We start from the raw sequence: 16,010 nt of genomic DNA on the forward strand, positions 1-16,010 counted from the left end.
AAATGGCAGAGGTAAAAATGATAAACATAGGCTACATTATGATTATCATCCATAACCGGACTCTTGTCGACGAAATGGGCTATAAAAACTTATTAAATATTATGTTGTTTTTCGTCATTTAAGATCTAAACTCAATCATTTTCTTGCCAAAATGATTTCAGTTAGTGACTGCATGATGAAAGGATCTTAAGCTCGTAAGCAGAACAACGCTTTACATACGAACCCAACGATTTTTAAAATGTAAACACCAATGTGTGCAGCCACTAACCCTCTGAAACGAACAAGTTCGGGTCTACGTCGAAATACTTTCATTTTTTAAACTGGATAAAAAAAATAACTGAACATTCTGTAATAAAAGTATTTTTTTTAATTTCCATATCATGATGGATCATGATGAATAGATCCGCCAGTGATGTCACTGGTGGATCCATGGGGGTACAGCTGGCCCGTGCCCCCCCCCCCCCCCTCTTGAGAGGTAATTATCAAAATCTTAGCAAATATGCTAACTCAAGTGTGCCCCCTTTTTAAAGCGAGACCCTTTTCTGCTTGCTATTTATTTTGTTTACGAGTTAGTAGGCGGAAAACTTTTTTACATGTCATTTTTCAGGAAAATGTGCCCCCCTTGGAAAATCCTGGATCTGCCCCTGATTAATGTGATACGTTAAATGTAAATGATACAATTATTGTTCAGTCTTTATAGATCAATACCTCAATGCAGCTAGTCCAAGTGGATGGCAGGTTCCAAAAGGGTTTGACGTCATATATGGGAAGCTGCCCCATGACATTTTATGCACTAAAAAATGGTTCATAATTGCTTTAAAAAATATTTCAGGAGCGTCAGTGAAATGATTTGTCGCTTGATATATACTGAAGATAAAAAAAGAACATTTGGATTTTTATAGAAAATTACATTTCATTAATATTATCTATACACCAAATATGGGAAAGCTGCTCGCAAATGACGTCACCATTGAAATATAAAAGTATAGCATTTTAAATCTTTGATTGATTTCCTAAAACCCTCACCATTATCATTCTATTTTTTTCTGCTATTCTACAATGACTTTTAACCGAGGTTGACTTCCCCTGTAATGAATTAAGTACAATTGCGATCAAGAGTGTGCTTCAAATTTGAATACTAATACAGCGATTTGACAGGAGAAGGCCATTCATGAGAGTCCAGAAAAAATAAGATATTTTAGCCAAAAGATTATCAATTTGGTGCAGACGATCTATCTATGATTTTAAGAATGTCACCATTATTTTTATTTTCTTAAAACCTTTCTTAGTTAATCTATGTAGGGCTTACATGCGGGGGCTTTTTGATTTTTTTCATGGGGGTTGAAGACTCTTTTTACCTATACCATTATGACTTCTGCCATTTTTACCTCTGCCATTATTACCTCTGCCATTATTACCTCTGCCATTTTTACCTCTGCCATTTTTACCTTTGCCATTTTACCTCTGCCATTATTACCTCTGCCATTTTTACCTCTGCCATTTTTACCTCTGCCATTATTACCTCTGCCATTTTTACCTCTGCCATTTTTACCTTTGCCATTTTTACCTCTGCCATTTTTACCTCTGCCATTATTACCTCTGCCAATTTTACCTCTGCCATTTTTACCTCTGCCATTTTTACCTCTGCCATTTTTACACCGAGCCGAAGCCCCCCCCCCCCCGCCAAAAAAAAACTTTCATTCCAGAACCGCGCCTGCCTTTCATTTTCATTCCCTATACTTTCCCTTCCCCCCCCCTCTCTCTTGGAGGGAGGGGGCAGCGTGCATGTGCCCTTCGACCCCATGCATCCGCGCCTGTCCTCAACTACACAAATTTAGATCAATTGCACTTTGAGTCAATCGCGAATTGTAAGACGAGCCCCCTCTGCCGATAAAAAAGACATTGTTTTTAACAGTAAAAGTGAAATTACCCATACGTAAATTTTGTCGTAGTGACAACGAGAGGATCTGTAGTATTACACAGCATTTATACACCTCTCAACATTAAATTATTCATAACTTTCTTAACATCAGTTTATTTTAATATTTTCAAAGTTGATATGTGCTTTAATTTTTCATTTTCATACGATTCGACTTGTTGCAAGGGTTTCACTCCCCCTTCAATAAATGAATGATGCAAGGGCGAAAATCTCTCTCCAAACGTAGGGGGGAGGGGGGACAAGGGGCTGGACAAGACAAAAAGGGATTATCACCCCAAATGAAGGTTATTTCAATCGACATAAATTTGACAAGCCCACCCCCCGAAAAAAGGTTATCATCTCTAATATAAGGTCATTTAGACAAAAATAAATTTGACAAGCAAAAAAAAAAGAAAAAAGGTTAACACAAAAAAGTAAGGTCGTTTCGCCAAAATACGTTTTATTTCGATTTTGAATAATGTATTTCTTTCCATCATAAAATACCAAAGATAGTAGGGGGACATTTGATATTGTGTCCCCCTACTATTTTGGGTAGGGGGCGCGTCCCCCTGTCCCCCTGGGATTTCCACCCATGGAATGATGACATATTTGATGTTCAAGTTACTCTGGAATTCTCTTACGTTTGATAAAAGTAAACAGTGCCATTGCCTTTCCCCGTTGCATACTAACTATTCACTCCAATTTACCAACATTCATAAATTTCAACTTAAGCTGGTGAAAATAAAAATGACTTAGATTCGATCAATCCAACGAAAATATTTCATTCGTTTCCATACTTCACTTGGTGGTTTCTCTCTTGCTTCCTACGTTCGCTCAAAATTATAGCAACAACTTTCTTAAATGAGAACTTTTGAGAAGTACGTTCTCGGATTTAACGGATTCACGGCCAAAACGGAGGGGGGGGGGGCTCTTTAATTCCTTAATATTTTATTATTTGACACGGGTATTTGACCTACATTTTGAGATCACATTTAAAAGATTGTCGAGAATAAAATCCGAGTATTATGCGAGAGCTGCATATACCTAGTTTAGAGTTTATTTGAGATAGTCATGATAGTAGACATACTCACTCAACATGCTCACTTTCCCTTCTTGCTTTTACTTCCTCAAAACCTACTTTTAATTGCAAAAGTTTACAAAGTATGGTTCAGATATTAAATTAAATGAAAAAGACCTTCGGAATACTTTGTAAAAATATCCAATTAAACAAGCTAATCTCAAAGAGCAAATAAGTAAGAGAGTAGAAAATTCCGATTTTAGTTCTTAACAGAAGTGCTTATTGCCTTCAGTTTGGCCGCTTTGCTCACTCACTGCATGAATCCTTAAACATTGAAAATTAGACCCTGAATTAAAAAAAAGATCATCTTCTTCGCATTTAGACAGTATTAGTAGTAGTCGTGGCGGCGGCGGTGGTGGTGGTGGCGTTGGTGGTGGTGTTCTCTAGTGTAGACATATATAGATTCCGGGCTGGTGTTAGATCAACACTGGAGTTTTTGAAGTGTAGTGGTAGTAGTAGTAGTAGAAGTAGTAGTAGTAGCAGTAGTAGTAGTAGTAGTAGTAGTAGTAGTAGTAGTAGTAGTAGTAGTAGTAGTAGTAGTAGTAGTAGTAGTAGTAGTAGTAGTAGTAATAGTAGTAGATAGTAGTAGTAGTAGTAGTAGTAGTAGTAGTAGTAGTAGTAGTAGTAGTAGTAGTAGTAGTAGTAGTAGTAGTAGTAGTAGTAGTAGTAGTAGTAGTTGTTGTTGTTGTTGTTGTTGTTGTTGTTGTTGTTGTTGTTGTTGTTGTTGTTGCTGCTGTTGTTGTTGTAGTAGTAGTAGTACTGGTCTACTTTAAAAAATATTGGGTAAAAGTGCTCCATGAGGATAATTATTATGTATCCAACCAACACTGGACATTTCTTTTCTGCATTTTATTTATCCAGTGTGATGAAAAATTTGTCCATTCTAAACCAATTGCTGCTCATTTTTTAACCTTACTTGACAATATGCTTCCCGCATAAACAAGTGCTACTATTATTGCTCTGTATCATCAATATACATATATTACTGCAATTTTGGATTCAGTTTTTAAATAAAGAAAGCTGTTTAACCACATTATCTCAGCAGTAAACAAATATATATTTCTATGATAATTTAATATAATCGTGTTGATATATCGTCTGCAATGTCGATTTAACGCCCATGCATATTCTTCTCCTATATATAATGCACGGGGTTAATAGAAAAATGATACAACTCTCGTATTTTTTTTCCATGAAACAAGGTTGCCCGTTGCTTAGCAACCATGAGAACACACTTGCTTGAAATTACACTCTCCTGAAACCATATTGTGCGTTGCCATGGCATATAATGTTGTGATAATATTACCCAGTTTCATTGGTTTCATGATGATTACAAAAAAAAGAAACAATAGCCTGGAAGCATGTAGTCTACAGAGATAATGTCTAATCATATATCAGATTCTGAGCAATATCGATAGGGGATACGAATGATTATGCAGTCGGTATATAATCAGAAACCCCAACATTATTGTAATTACATTTTATCTTCTAATAGTCTCATTGATTTTCCTGTCATCGTGTTATCTCAGTGGCTTTAGTATCGAGCTCCCAGCGGAAATTGTCTATTTGGTAATGAAGGCAAGAAGTATTGTCATGGAAACGTTTTGTCAGTCGATTCCATTAGATTGAGATCGTGTTAGTGCTTAAAAAAAACTCCAGCCTTCCTTTACTCTGAGATACCTCCACCCACCCTAATCATATCTGTAGTCCTTCACCACTCACGTGACTAGGTATCACAGATGATTTGATCTGCAAAATCCACGGCGTTTAAATTTCAATAAATTAGCCAGGCTGACACTTGCACGATTTTTGTCGTGGTAAATCGTGCAATTTTGCAACACGAACTAGGAGGCTCCCGTACTGTTCACGCCTAGATCATGCTTCACGACGAGTTCACGAATGCGTGCCCATCAGTGTCCACATTGACAAGAACTTGCACGACGAGTTCACACAAAATTTTACGCACTTCCCGCATTGGCACGACGAGTTTGCGCAATTCGGACGGTGTCGTGCCGCCTTGGACACGCCATATTAGTAAACACAACGTGAGCTGTTCGTGAACTATTCGTGTCAGTTCGTGACAGTCGTGGCATGGCGCGCACTGCCACGCACTTGCACACATCCCCCCCGCATCGTCCCTACGAGTTCACGACGAGTTATCAAACAGTTTGCGCGTAGTTCACGGGTCAATCGCTAAATTTTGTCGCGAACAAATTTTGAACGTTTCAAAATTCTCGACATGGCACGCATTCACGACGGGTTTAATAAGCACACTTCGCGCTAGTTTACGACTTATAGTAGTTTTGCGCATACCACAGAATCGTGCAAGTGTCAGCCTAGCTTAAGGATCCATCTGATTTCCACACCCGGAATCATCACATTATAGCACTAAATTTGTAAAGAAGACGTCTGCTCTATCGAGCTTAAATGGGCATGATGGAGTACCTGGGTTTATAATCACTACGCCAAGTGAAATTAGTATTTTCAATCTCATCAAAGTTAATTTGATTGTATCGGTGCTGTCACTGTCTTCAGTGTTTGAGTCTCTCATTAGAAAGGTATTGTGATTCTACCTAATCTTCAAACTCATCTTGCCTTCGTTGACTTCCCTATAGAGGGGTCATCACTATTCATGGCAGCATGCATGGAGATAAAATGATTTCATCTTGTTGTTATAGCAACAAAGATTATACTTGGTTGATTTCATTATATGCCTGAAGAATTAAGCTTCTTACGCTGATTACTTCTTCGTAGTATATTGCTTTTAATGGAAGATATTTGTTAAGGCTCAACATTAACCAATGCACGGTAAAAAATAGATAATCGCTGATTGCATCATAGATCAAAACCCTGCGAAATAACAAGTACACTTCATTTGTCAGGAACAAAATTGGACGGAATCGACACTTCAAAAACTGTCAGGTTTTTGATTAGTGGTTGTCAAAGCTTCACGCCAATGCATTTCAATTTCAAGGACGGTGAAAACTCCAGTATAACTCATTTTGTTAAAACCATTAAGCTCGATCGGAGAGTCGTTCTAGAAGACCATGATAGTCTGCTCATTATGGAAGTGTGTGTTTATTGGAAGAAGGTTATATACTATTTTGTGAGTTAAACATGGCGTTTGTTAAATCGTTGAGAACGATCTGCACGCGAAGGGTTATCATCCCGACAGTTCTTTGGTTTTCGTATCTCATAATTGGAGCTTACATGTTCAGTCGGATAGAAAGGACGAGAGAAAGGGATCATGATGATGAAGAAACACAATGGCTTTACAATCTGATAGCAGAGGTATGATTTTTAATAGGCAAATTGTAAAAATATAATATTGATTTAAACCTCACCACTTTCTGTTACTGTAGCATTTAGTATTTCAATGTTCCTTTGTAGTTTGAACGTATCTCTGAATATGTGTGTTTTTAAAGATACTATATTGTATTTTGTATTTTTCATCACATTGTAGAAAATAAATGAACTACTCAATCCTGACAACATACTCTCTTTTCATATACAACTTCTGCTGCTGCTATATGTTTATTTCCAACTCGTCTACTATCATTTGGTCTACCATCAGTTCTTCCACTCACCACGTGGTCTATATTCATTTAGTCTAATGCCATTTCGTCTAATAACCAGTTGGTCAAAATTTTAGTCCATATACCATTTGGTCTAATTGGGCTTTAATAATTGTGCAAAACAAATTAAAATAATATGGATGTTAGACCAACTGATTATAAGACGAAATGGTCATAGACGAAATGGTGATGGACGGAATGGCATGAAACTAAATGAAGGTAGACCATGTGGTGAGTGGACGAGTTGGCATGCAGTAGACGAAGTGGCAATTTACCCTGCTATATCTTCTACTACTACTACTACTACTACTACTACTACTACTACTACTACTACTACTACTACTGCTGCTGCTGCTGCTACTACTATACTACTACTACTACTACTACTACTACTACTACTACTACTACTACTACTACTACTACTACTACTACTAATACTAATACTACTACTACTACTACTGCTGCTGCTGTTGCTGCTGCTACTCCTATAATAATGAAAGCATATACTTCAAGTACAGTGATATTAGTACTATAGTAACAGTCTGCTATCTTATTAATTATATTTCTCCAACATTCATCTAATATGGTAAATAAATTGGACGATATATCTTAGAACAAATGCGATTATAGCTGTCTCTTTGGAGGAGAAGGAAATGACAGATACCACAAAGTGCCTCCATAATCATGACAGTTGATATGGCCGATGATTACGACTGATCACCTGATGAATCAGAAAATATTGAGGGGGGGGTCCACCTTGACGACAAGCTTATAGAAAAAGAGCAATGAAAATTTGAGGAAAATGCCTAAAGAAAATAATATATGAGTTTGGCTTTGAAAGTTTTAGGAATCACCAGTCTTCCCAATGTCAGGTTTTGCAAATCCTGTACACTTAAAATTCCCCAAATTTCATATGATTTTACTTACACACAATAATTATTTTATATTTTTTATAATGAAGTGTCATGAAAATAAACGCCTTCCGAAATTAACCACTGCGAAAAAAAGTGGAATTTCTTACACCTCTGCCAGACTAATTATTGGGAGATCATCGCCCAGCATGAGACGTCACAAAATAAAACTTCAATAAATTACGAATACGTTATCATTTAATGAATTTCTGCTTAAGATATTTTATTATATTTCATTTCATTTTTATTTCGTTTTCAACAAAATATAAATCAAATAAATATAATCATAACAAGTCAACATGATAAAAAATATATTACAATGTCATAAAATCAACTTGACATAGACATTTATGAGAAAGTTACAAAGTAATCATGTGTAAATAATTTGTGATTTATAATTTGTGAAAATGGAGGATCCCACTAAAAAGCTAAGCTTTCATATTGTGGGCTCCTCAAAATATGACAAATAGATTTTATATATACATATGTATATATATAATTTATATATATATAATTTATATGATTTGATATAAAATACATTTTCAATCTGTAACAATACCCTCTAAAACCTTATATGTCACCAAAAATGGTACTGATAAGTTGCTCTTATGCTTTGTTCGATCACATCTCAATATTCATGGACCATTACTGTATGATGCATTTTCAGTAATTCGTGCCATGCACAGAATGACACTTTCATCAAAATTCACCTGTCTTGAGGGTGGGTGTTATGCGTCAATAATGAATTCTGATCCTCGTCAGGTAATCAGCTAAATTAATTTATTTACAACGAGAGATCTCTTAAAGCCTGTTCGCTTCTATCATGTCTATAAACTGGTTTTACTCGGATAAAATGTCATTGGACGTATTGAAAAGCGGTGAGGAAGGACACAACTTGGATAAGTAATGAGAATAAGGTGAATTAAGCGTTTTACATTAACAACTTCCTGGTCTGAATACTACAATGACAGGGCAATTTAATGGTATTGATAGCCCTTCTCATTTTCATTAATTTAATTCGGTATTTTAGGCAATAGCAATGAATAATGGTATACCATCTCCCCCCCTCTCCCTCTCTCTCTCTCTCTCTCATCTCATCCATGTCCTACCCTTTCTGCACGACCTTTCTCATCTGTCTGTAACCAGTCAGACTGCAGGCCACTATGCTAATGACGAAATTTATCCAAATCCTCTCGTGGCTGAATTCACCTACCTGCAAAATCTCGAGAATTGTGAGACTTTCTTTCTCAAAGAAATTAACCACTTTATCATCAAGTACAATTGACTAATTTTGTACCATAACGTTACTCTTTTAGATTGGTCATTTTTAAGTAAAATAATTTGATGAATAAGTGAATTTCAGCATAAAAAGATGCCCGAAACGGATTTTCTTTCTCTTTTTTTTCTCTTGCAAATTGTGCGAAACTTTTAATTTTGAGCCCAAGTACTATTTGTATCAGAAAGATCAAACTCTGTACTTTCGCACAATGTCACTCTTGATGTGGCACGTTTTAAATGGGGCGGCAGCCAGCTTTTCCCCATCAAGATACAAGATGAAATTTCTGAGTAGCATAACATCCAGAGTTCTGATTGGCTGAATAATGTTTCAAAAAAACACTCGCGGTTAATTTGAAGACATGGTGAGTGCACACTGCGAGAGTCCCCAGCATGAATACCGTTGGAATGTGTGGTCTCTTTGACCAATCAGAGCGCAGTATCCTTGTTTTCAAGCTGCTAGATGTACTTGGCCTATGAAAAGCTGGATGTTGACCCATCTAAAATGCTTCTTCTTATAATTTAAAATATCATGTTAAAGTGTAAATCCTAAGCTTTAATCATAATCTATAATCATTTGGGCCCAAGCAGAAATTAAGTGTAAAAACAACAACTTGTGCCGGATGAAAATAATTATTTTGTATTATGTTTTAGATCATAAGTTTCACCTGTATTACAATGTTTATAGAAGTAATGTTCAATTTTTTAAAGTGATTTGGTCCGCACCAAACTCATTAACTATGCAAAAACCTTCTAGTCATATAATCACTTGGACAAATGAAGATACTCTTGAAGACCTGCCGACTTATTGCACCTCCCCCCCCCCCCTCTCTCTCTCTCTTATTCTCTTTTTTCTCAACCCCCCCCCCCCCCCCCTCTTTTCCCCATACGTAAGTATATTCGTCTCTGAGATGTAAATGAGATTTACGGTCGGGGGTGAAAATCAAGGTCCCTCGAAGAGAATCTAAGGTTGTTGGTCCACTAGTAATTACTAAAGAAGTAATGTATTTCAATGTTAACCCCCATAGTCTGATCCCAGTGCTTCTCTTATCTACAGGATAGTCCTAGTGATGTAAATTAAAGGTTACTCCATAGGGACAAGGACATTTATATGTACTATAAATGCGTATTTTCTTATCAGAAAAAAAAAACAGATTTCATATAGCTCCAAAACAAGCAAAAGTATATAAACACTCATGTACTATGCAATTCGTATCAATAAAAATTTTACAATTTGAAAAAGTCCTGGGAATTGAAAAATATGTAACTTGTGGATTTTTTTTCCACCTATATTCTTGGGTTTGGGTCCCCGGGCTTGGGTCTAATCTATTAATGTTTACCATTTCGCAGAAATTAGTTTATGCAGAAATGCTCATGTAAGGAAAGAAAGAAAGGCGATACAAACTGATCGTGCGGAACATTTCTCATACCTGTCTTTTGAATTTTTTAGCAAATTGAAATAAAGCAGATACATTCAAACATTTTTTAAAACAACTTTGCCATCCAAACTTACATTATGACAGTAGGTAAGCACAACCTTTACCTATTTTTGCCTTCGGGATCTCAGGACATAACTGAAGGGAAAGTTTATTGCGGTCATCTCCAGCATTCTGTCTCTAAGTTTTTATCATTTAAAGTGGGGCAACATTTCATATTTCATTTAATAATTGTTTCTTCACACTTTTCCAAAGCTTGACAATGATTGACAAAAAGAAAATCAAGCCTATACCATTTCACGTGAATCGCAGCTACGTGTAAAGCGGATATGACGATGGCCTCGGTGTGTGGGGAGGGTATATCGAGGGGGCAAAATGGCGATGTATGAAGTGTTTGTCAACAGTTATATCGTCATTTGCTTAAAGAGATCTGTACCAATGTGTAAATGAGGAAAAAAAACTTCAGGATATTACAAATGCATAATTTTACAAGATTATTTCTACCTTTTTTTATACACACTCATAATTTTTTTCTTTTGAAAATTAAAGTGACTGTATTCAATGAGCTTCCAACACATATGTGGCGCCCCTAGCCCTGCTCGTCCTTAAAGGGGAAGTTCACCCTGACAAAAAGTTTATTGTAAAAATAGCAGAAAAAATAATAAAAATTATTGCCGAAGGTTTGAGAAAAATTCATCAAATAATTAAAAAGTTATTATAATTTCTATTATTCGATTTGTGACGTCATATGCGAGCAGCATTCCTACATAGCGAATGGTAAAAAATCAATGAAATGTCATTTTCTCAGAAAATTGAAAATGTTTTTCACTATAGCTTTTGTATATCAATAGACAAATCATTTCACACCCGATCATGAATAGAAAAACAAAATTACATTATCAGGAACCACCATACAAAATTTGGAATTCATGCATTTTATATTACATAACACATGGGGCAGCTGCTCGTTTATGACGTCACAAATCCAAAATTTTGAACTCTTATAACTTTCTTAATCTTTAACGGATTTTCCTCAAACCTTCACCAATATTTTTTACTATTTTTTCTGCTATTTTTACAACAGAGTTTTCTTCAGGGTGAACTTCCCCTTTAATGTTCTTCCCATGCTTATTTTTTTTGCAGACGATCAGGAATGTATCCAGAGACCAGGCTAATTTCTCATCGGGGGGACTACATTTGGACGATCTGACCAATAATACGATTTCTGGATTCGCTGATAAAATATTCGATCGCTGTCATCCTGAAAAGCGCAATTACAAATGGGACATGGCAGGGGGCGTACACTTCTGTCTCACCGTGGTGTCTACTATAGGTTTGTATTTTTTCTATTGTGATCGCTGACAGATGGGGAGAGTTTCGGGGCCATGCCCCTCCTCCTCCCCAAAAAAAAAAGAAAAATAGTTCCAAGACCTATAAAAAAAAACAAAGAAAAAGAAGGATAATGAAAGGAAAATAGTTTGTCATCTTATAAAAAGGTCAAAATTTTTGCTTGCGCACTTCGCTCGCTCGGGACTTCAACGGTATATATTTGAAAGTGATTTTTTTCTGTGAAAAGAGGGAAAATCTTAGTCAAACCAACTTCAGACTTCTCCGATTTAGACACACATCTCTCTCAAACCGAGCCATCAGTGACTCCACTCCAAGTATATTCTATTCTTGCAATGGAGTTTGGCGTCCAATAAAATATTGTAAAGATAGTAATGTCAGTATGATGATGTCTCGGAGGTCCCGGAATATTTTCTTTGTTGAATTATTCTTTCATATATTTGTATTTTTCACAGATTTTTGGATCTCTTTGTTTTATACATGCACTATTCCATTTATTATGATTTTCACAGATTTTTGGATCTCTTTGTTTTATACATGCACTATTCCATTTATTATGATTTTCTCAGATTTTCAAATTAATTTTTCTCTGTGACTAAGGTACTTAATAATTAGCTTAATTTTGAAGAGGTTTTGATTCGCAGTAAGAATTAAACTGTTTTTAAAAACTTTGACGCTGCCATCATCTTCAGCTCACTGATATAGGCCCGTAGGCTTCGCTCAAGTATTAAATTGATTTTAAACGCCTGTATTTGAAACTGCATGACATTGTGGCATTCATTTTGTTAAGAAAATGAACTAAAACAAATATTTAGTGAACCAATAAGATAAAGTGTACAAAGCAAAATACACCCATTAGCCATTTCATTCGTTGGGAAATCTCATTGATGCTTTACATCGTAATATTCTGTAAGCCTTTGACTGTGACGTCCAATTACTTAATTCATATTGCTGTTGTAAATTGGTTCTGCTTTTGTTTGCTGATAGTGATAGCGGTAGTCGCTGTAATGAGTGTTTAGTGATAACAGTTGAAACGTAGTGTATCATGTTTGCATGGTAAATCAACATGCCTATACTAGCAAGACTAGAAGTACTGAAAATGCAGCAATATCGATAGATTACGTTTTCACTGATGCTAGTATATACATCAGCCATTGACCAATTATGCAAGTTCGAGCCGAAATTTTTGATTAACTGTCATGAAAATTGGATTTTTAAGTAGTTTGTTGTATAATTTCTATACAGTGCGTACAAAAAAGCAAGAGAGTTTTGACAAGTTTATCAAAATTTTGTTTCAAATTATGATTTCTATATTTTGTTTTTTTAAAAAAGATGCTCTGACATCTTATCTTTCAAATACCATTAAAGAGGATAAATTTCGTTCATGCTTGAGTGTACACGGTACATTTCGTCAGAGGTTAAAAAAAGAAGACTTGCGCCAAATGGCATGCAGATAAAGAGAAAATATTGATCATCAGACTTCTTGCCAATCAGCACACTTCCTTTTAATCTATCAAGTATCTTTGCCATAATTTCGAACAATGCTGTCAAAACCCATTTACAAATCTATACTTTCACTTGAATTGTTTTGTTGTTCTTTTAAAAATACGTTATCATTTCGCATTGAATATTTCTTCACAAGTAAAAAACTAAAAAAATGTCAACCCAAGCAAAGGGATTCGCAATAACAATGGGAGAGCTTGTAATTTAATCGAATTCTGTCATGGTGTGCTGCAAAGGCTATGGTGCCTTTGAAAGACATGAATCCTTCTGTTATATTGTATAAGGAATCAATGTTCCCTTGACATTAGGATTCATGTCTTTCAAAGGCACAATAACCGTTTTCACACATAATAGGATATGAATAAATTACAGGCTTTCCCATTAATAATGGAAATCTCCTTGCTTGGGTTGACAAGAGATTTTTTTTCGTACATATGGAAGAATATTAAATGCTATTGAAGACAACATATTCAAGTAAAACAAAGTGGTTTGCGAATCATGAGGCTCACCAGGCCCTGATTTGGCGATGAACAAAATGTACAATATAATCTCTTGACCCCCATCACCTTAACGGATACACTTGCAGTATTACCAAAGTATCATATGAGGGCCTACCAAATATGAATATAATTGGTGCAGAAATAAAGAAATAAGAGCAAGTTAAACAAATACTTTTAAAAAAAGGATGGACATGCCACATATCATTTGACCTTTTGACCCATAGATGACCTACGACCTCATCATCCTCATGAACACATAATTAACCAAGGATCATATTTATCAAATATGAACATAATTGATGCGGAAATAACGAAATGAGAGCAAGTTGAACAAAAAGTAGCAAGAAGTCTGATGATCAATATTTTCTCATTTTTTGCCATTTAATTGTCGCAAGCCTTTTTTAAACCCCTGACAAAAACATTTCGTGTTCGCAAAAGCATGAACAAAACTCATTTATTAAAATGACATTTGAGAAATAAGACTTTAGAGCATCTATTAACATCAAAATATAAACATCATAATTTGAAACAAAATTTGGAAACACTTCATATCTGTACCGTATGCATTACTCACCAATCAAAATGGGTGCGCGCAGGGCTATGTTAATAGGTTTTGACAATCAAATCTGAAAAGGGATATTTTGAGAACCTTATGGAATACACAAAGAGAATAGGTACTTGACAAACAATTAAGCGCGCAGCGCGAGCTGAAAATTTCGATACTCAGACAATGAACTTCTTCAAAATCAATTTGTAAATCAAACAAAATAACGAAAGTTCCATGTCCGAGCTTTAATGCATTTTGTATAATGACTTCAAAACTTTTTTCTGTAAATCTGTTTTCATCAAAACTTGATATCTTAAGCTCAATATTAGCCTGTTGAATAAGACATGTATCTCATCAAACATGCGATGCGAGCGCGAAGCGCGAGCGAAAATTTTATTGATATGAAAGATTTTTTTTTAATTATCCAAGTCTTACCCCACCTTTCTTATTCATTCATTTTCTTCCTCTTTTTTCCTCTTCCTTTTTCTCCCCTCTTTTCCCTTCTTTTTTTCCGCCAATGGGGGGGGGGGGGCCTCGGGCCCCGATGGTCCCACCTATGGATATTTTTATTACACCTCTCATTTTTTTTCCCTTTTCCAGGTTATGGTCTAATAGTCCCCCGGACTCAACTTGGACGCGCTGTATGCGTCATCTATGCTATGATGGGAATCCCCATCAACATAATCTTTATGGCTGGCATCGGTCGAGTACTCGCCCGTTTAATCGATCGGACCTATTGTCTATTTTTGAGGGTTTTTCATCTCTGCCCTTGTTCGAAACCCAAACCAAAGCATGAACGTCAGAAAGAAGAAAACTGCACAGGTAAAACCCGCCAATGCAGACCGAGCATGCGAAGCAATCAGGTATCAGGTGAGGGCGCTGCACTGCCTGACTCTGGGCACGCTAAACATACGCAGAAGTGTGATATGATTCACGAGGCATACGATAGAGTCACCAGGTCATCGGTGTTCCATGTGATGTATTCTGATTGGTCGAAGAAACAGCCAGAGACTAGTTTCACTGGACCCAATCTCCCCGAAGTTCATGAGTCGGGTCAAATTGGCCTATCTGAGGAAGCAAATTCTTGTAAGGATGCCGATAAGACTAGCAGATCTGAATCTGCAGAAGATAAAGACATGGATGAAGAGAAAAGTGGAAGACCTCTAGCACCAGTTTGGTTCATAATCCTTTTTGTTTCGGTTAGTGCCTCCATATTTGATATAATAATATGGAACACTGACGTCTTGGAAGACGATTGGACCCTTATTGATCTTATGTATTTCAAATTTATCACGTACTCTACAATCGGTTTTGGCGATCTCTATATCAATCCACCGAAAAAGGCTCGTCATGGACTTTCTGTTTGCGCTGATATAGTTACTATTGTGCTTGGGATGTCTTTCCTCTCTATGGTTCTAAACATCATTACGTCCTCTGACCGGTTGAACCAATCTCTTAATTTTGTCACGTGCCTGTTACATACAATGTGGCAGTATATTTCGAATGTGTTATGCAGGAGAGATCGCCCATAAATGTCTCAAGTATAGACCATAAACATAATGTACATACATTTATTTTATTGTCATATCTACAACTACTTCCACTACTACTGCTGCTATCACTGCTACAACTTGTACCGCCACTACTGAAAACAAGAATAAACTTTGCCTATGATATCATGGCGCATATAAAAAAAATAAAATGAAGACTCTATACTTTCAGACGAGTTCAGAATGAATTTCTCTCTTTCTATAAATGGACTAAGTTCATGTAATAATCATATATTATATATATATATATATATATATATATATATATAATTGTGAAACAACAAGGAAAAAGAATAAAACATTACTACTTCACGTCTCGGAGAGATATGATCATATTCACTTAAGGAGAGACTAGCATTCGCCTTTAATT

The 16,010-nt window shown here is 36.0% G+C and overlaps 1 protein-coding gene across 1 annotated transcript; it reads left to right on the plus strand.

The window, feature by feature from the left end:
• The first annotated feature begins 5,275 nt into the window (after positions 1-5,275).
• LOC121425493 (potassium channel subfamily K member 18-like) lies at positions 5,276-15,718 on the plus strand. Its single transcript, XM_041621562.1, has 3 exons — positions 5,276-6,287; positions 11,337-11,526; positions 14,691-15,718. Exons 1-3 carry the CDS (start codon positions 6,114-6,116, stop codon positions 15,620-15,622), a joined length of 1,296 nt encoding a protein of 431 aa, XP_041477496.1. The 5' UTR covers positions 5,276-6,113; the 3' UTR covers positions 15,623-15,718.
• Positions 15,719-16,010: the final 292 nt, after the last annotated feature.

This window comes from Lytechinus variegatus, chromosome 12 (assembly GCF_018143015.1).
Source record: "Lytechinus variegatus isolate NC3 chromosome 12, Lvar_3.0, whole genome shotgun sequence".
NCBI classification, from domain to species: domain Eukaryota; kingdom Metazoa; phylum Echinodermata; class Echinoidea; order Temnopleuroida; family Toxopneustidae; genus Lytechinus; species Lytechinus variegatus.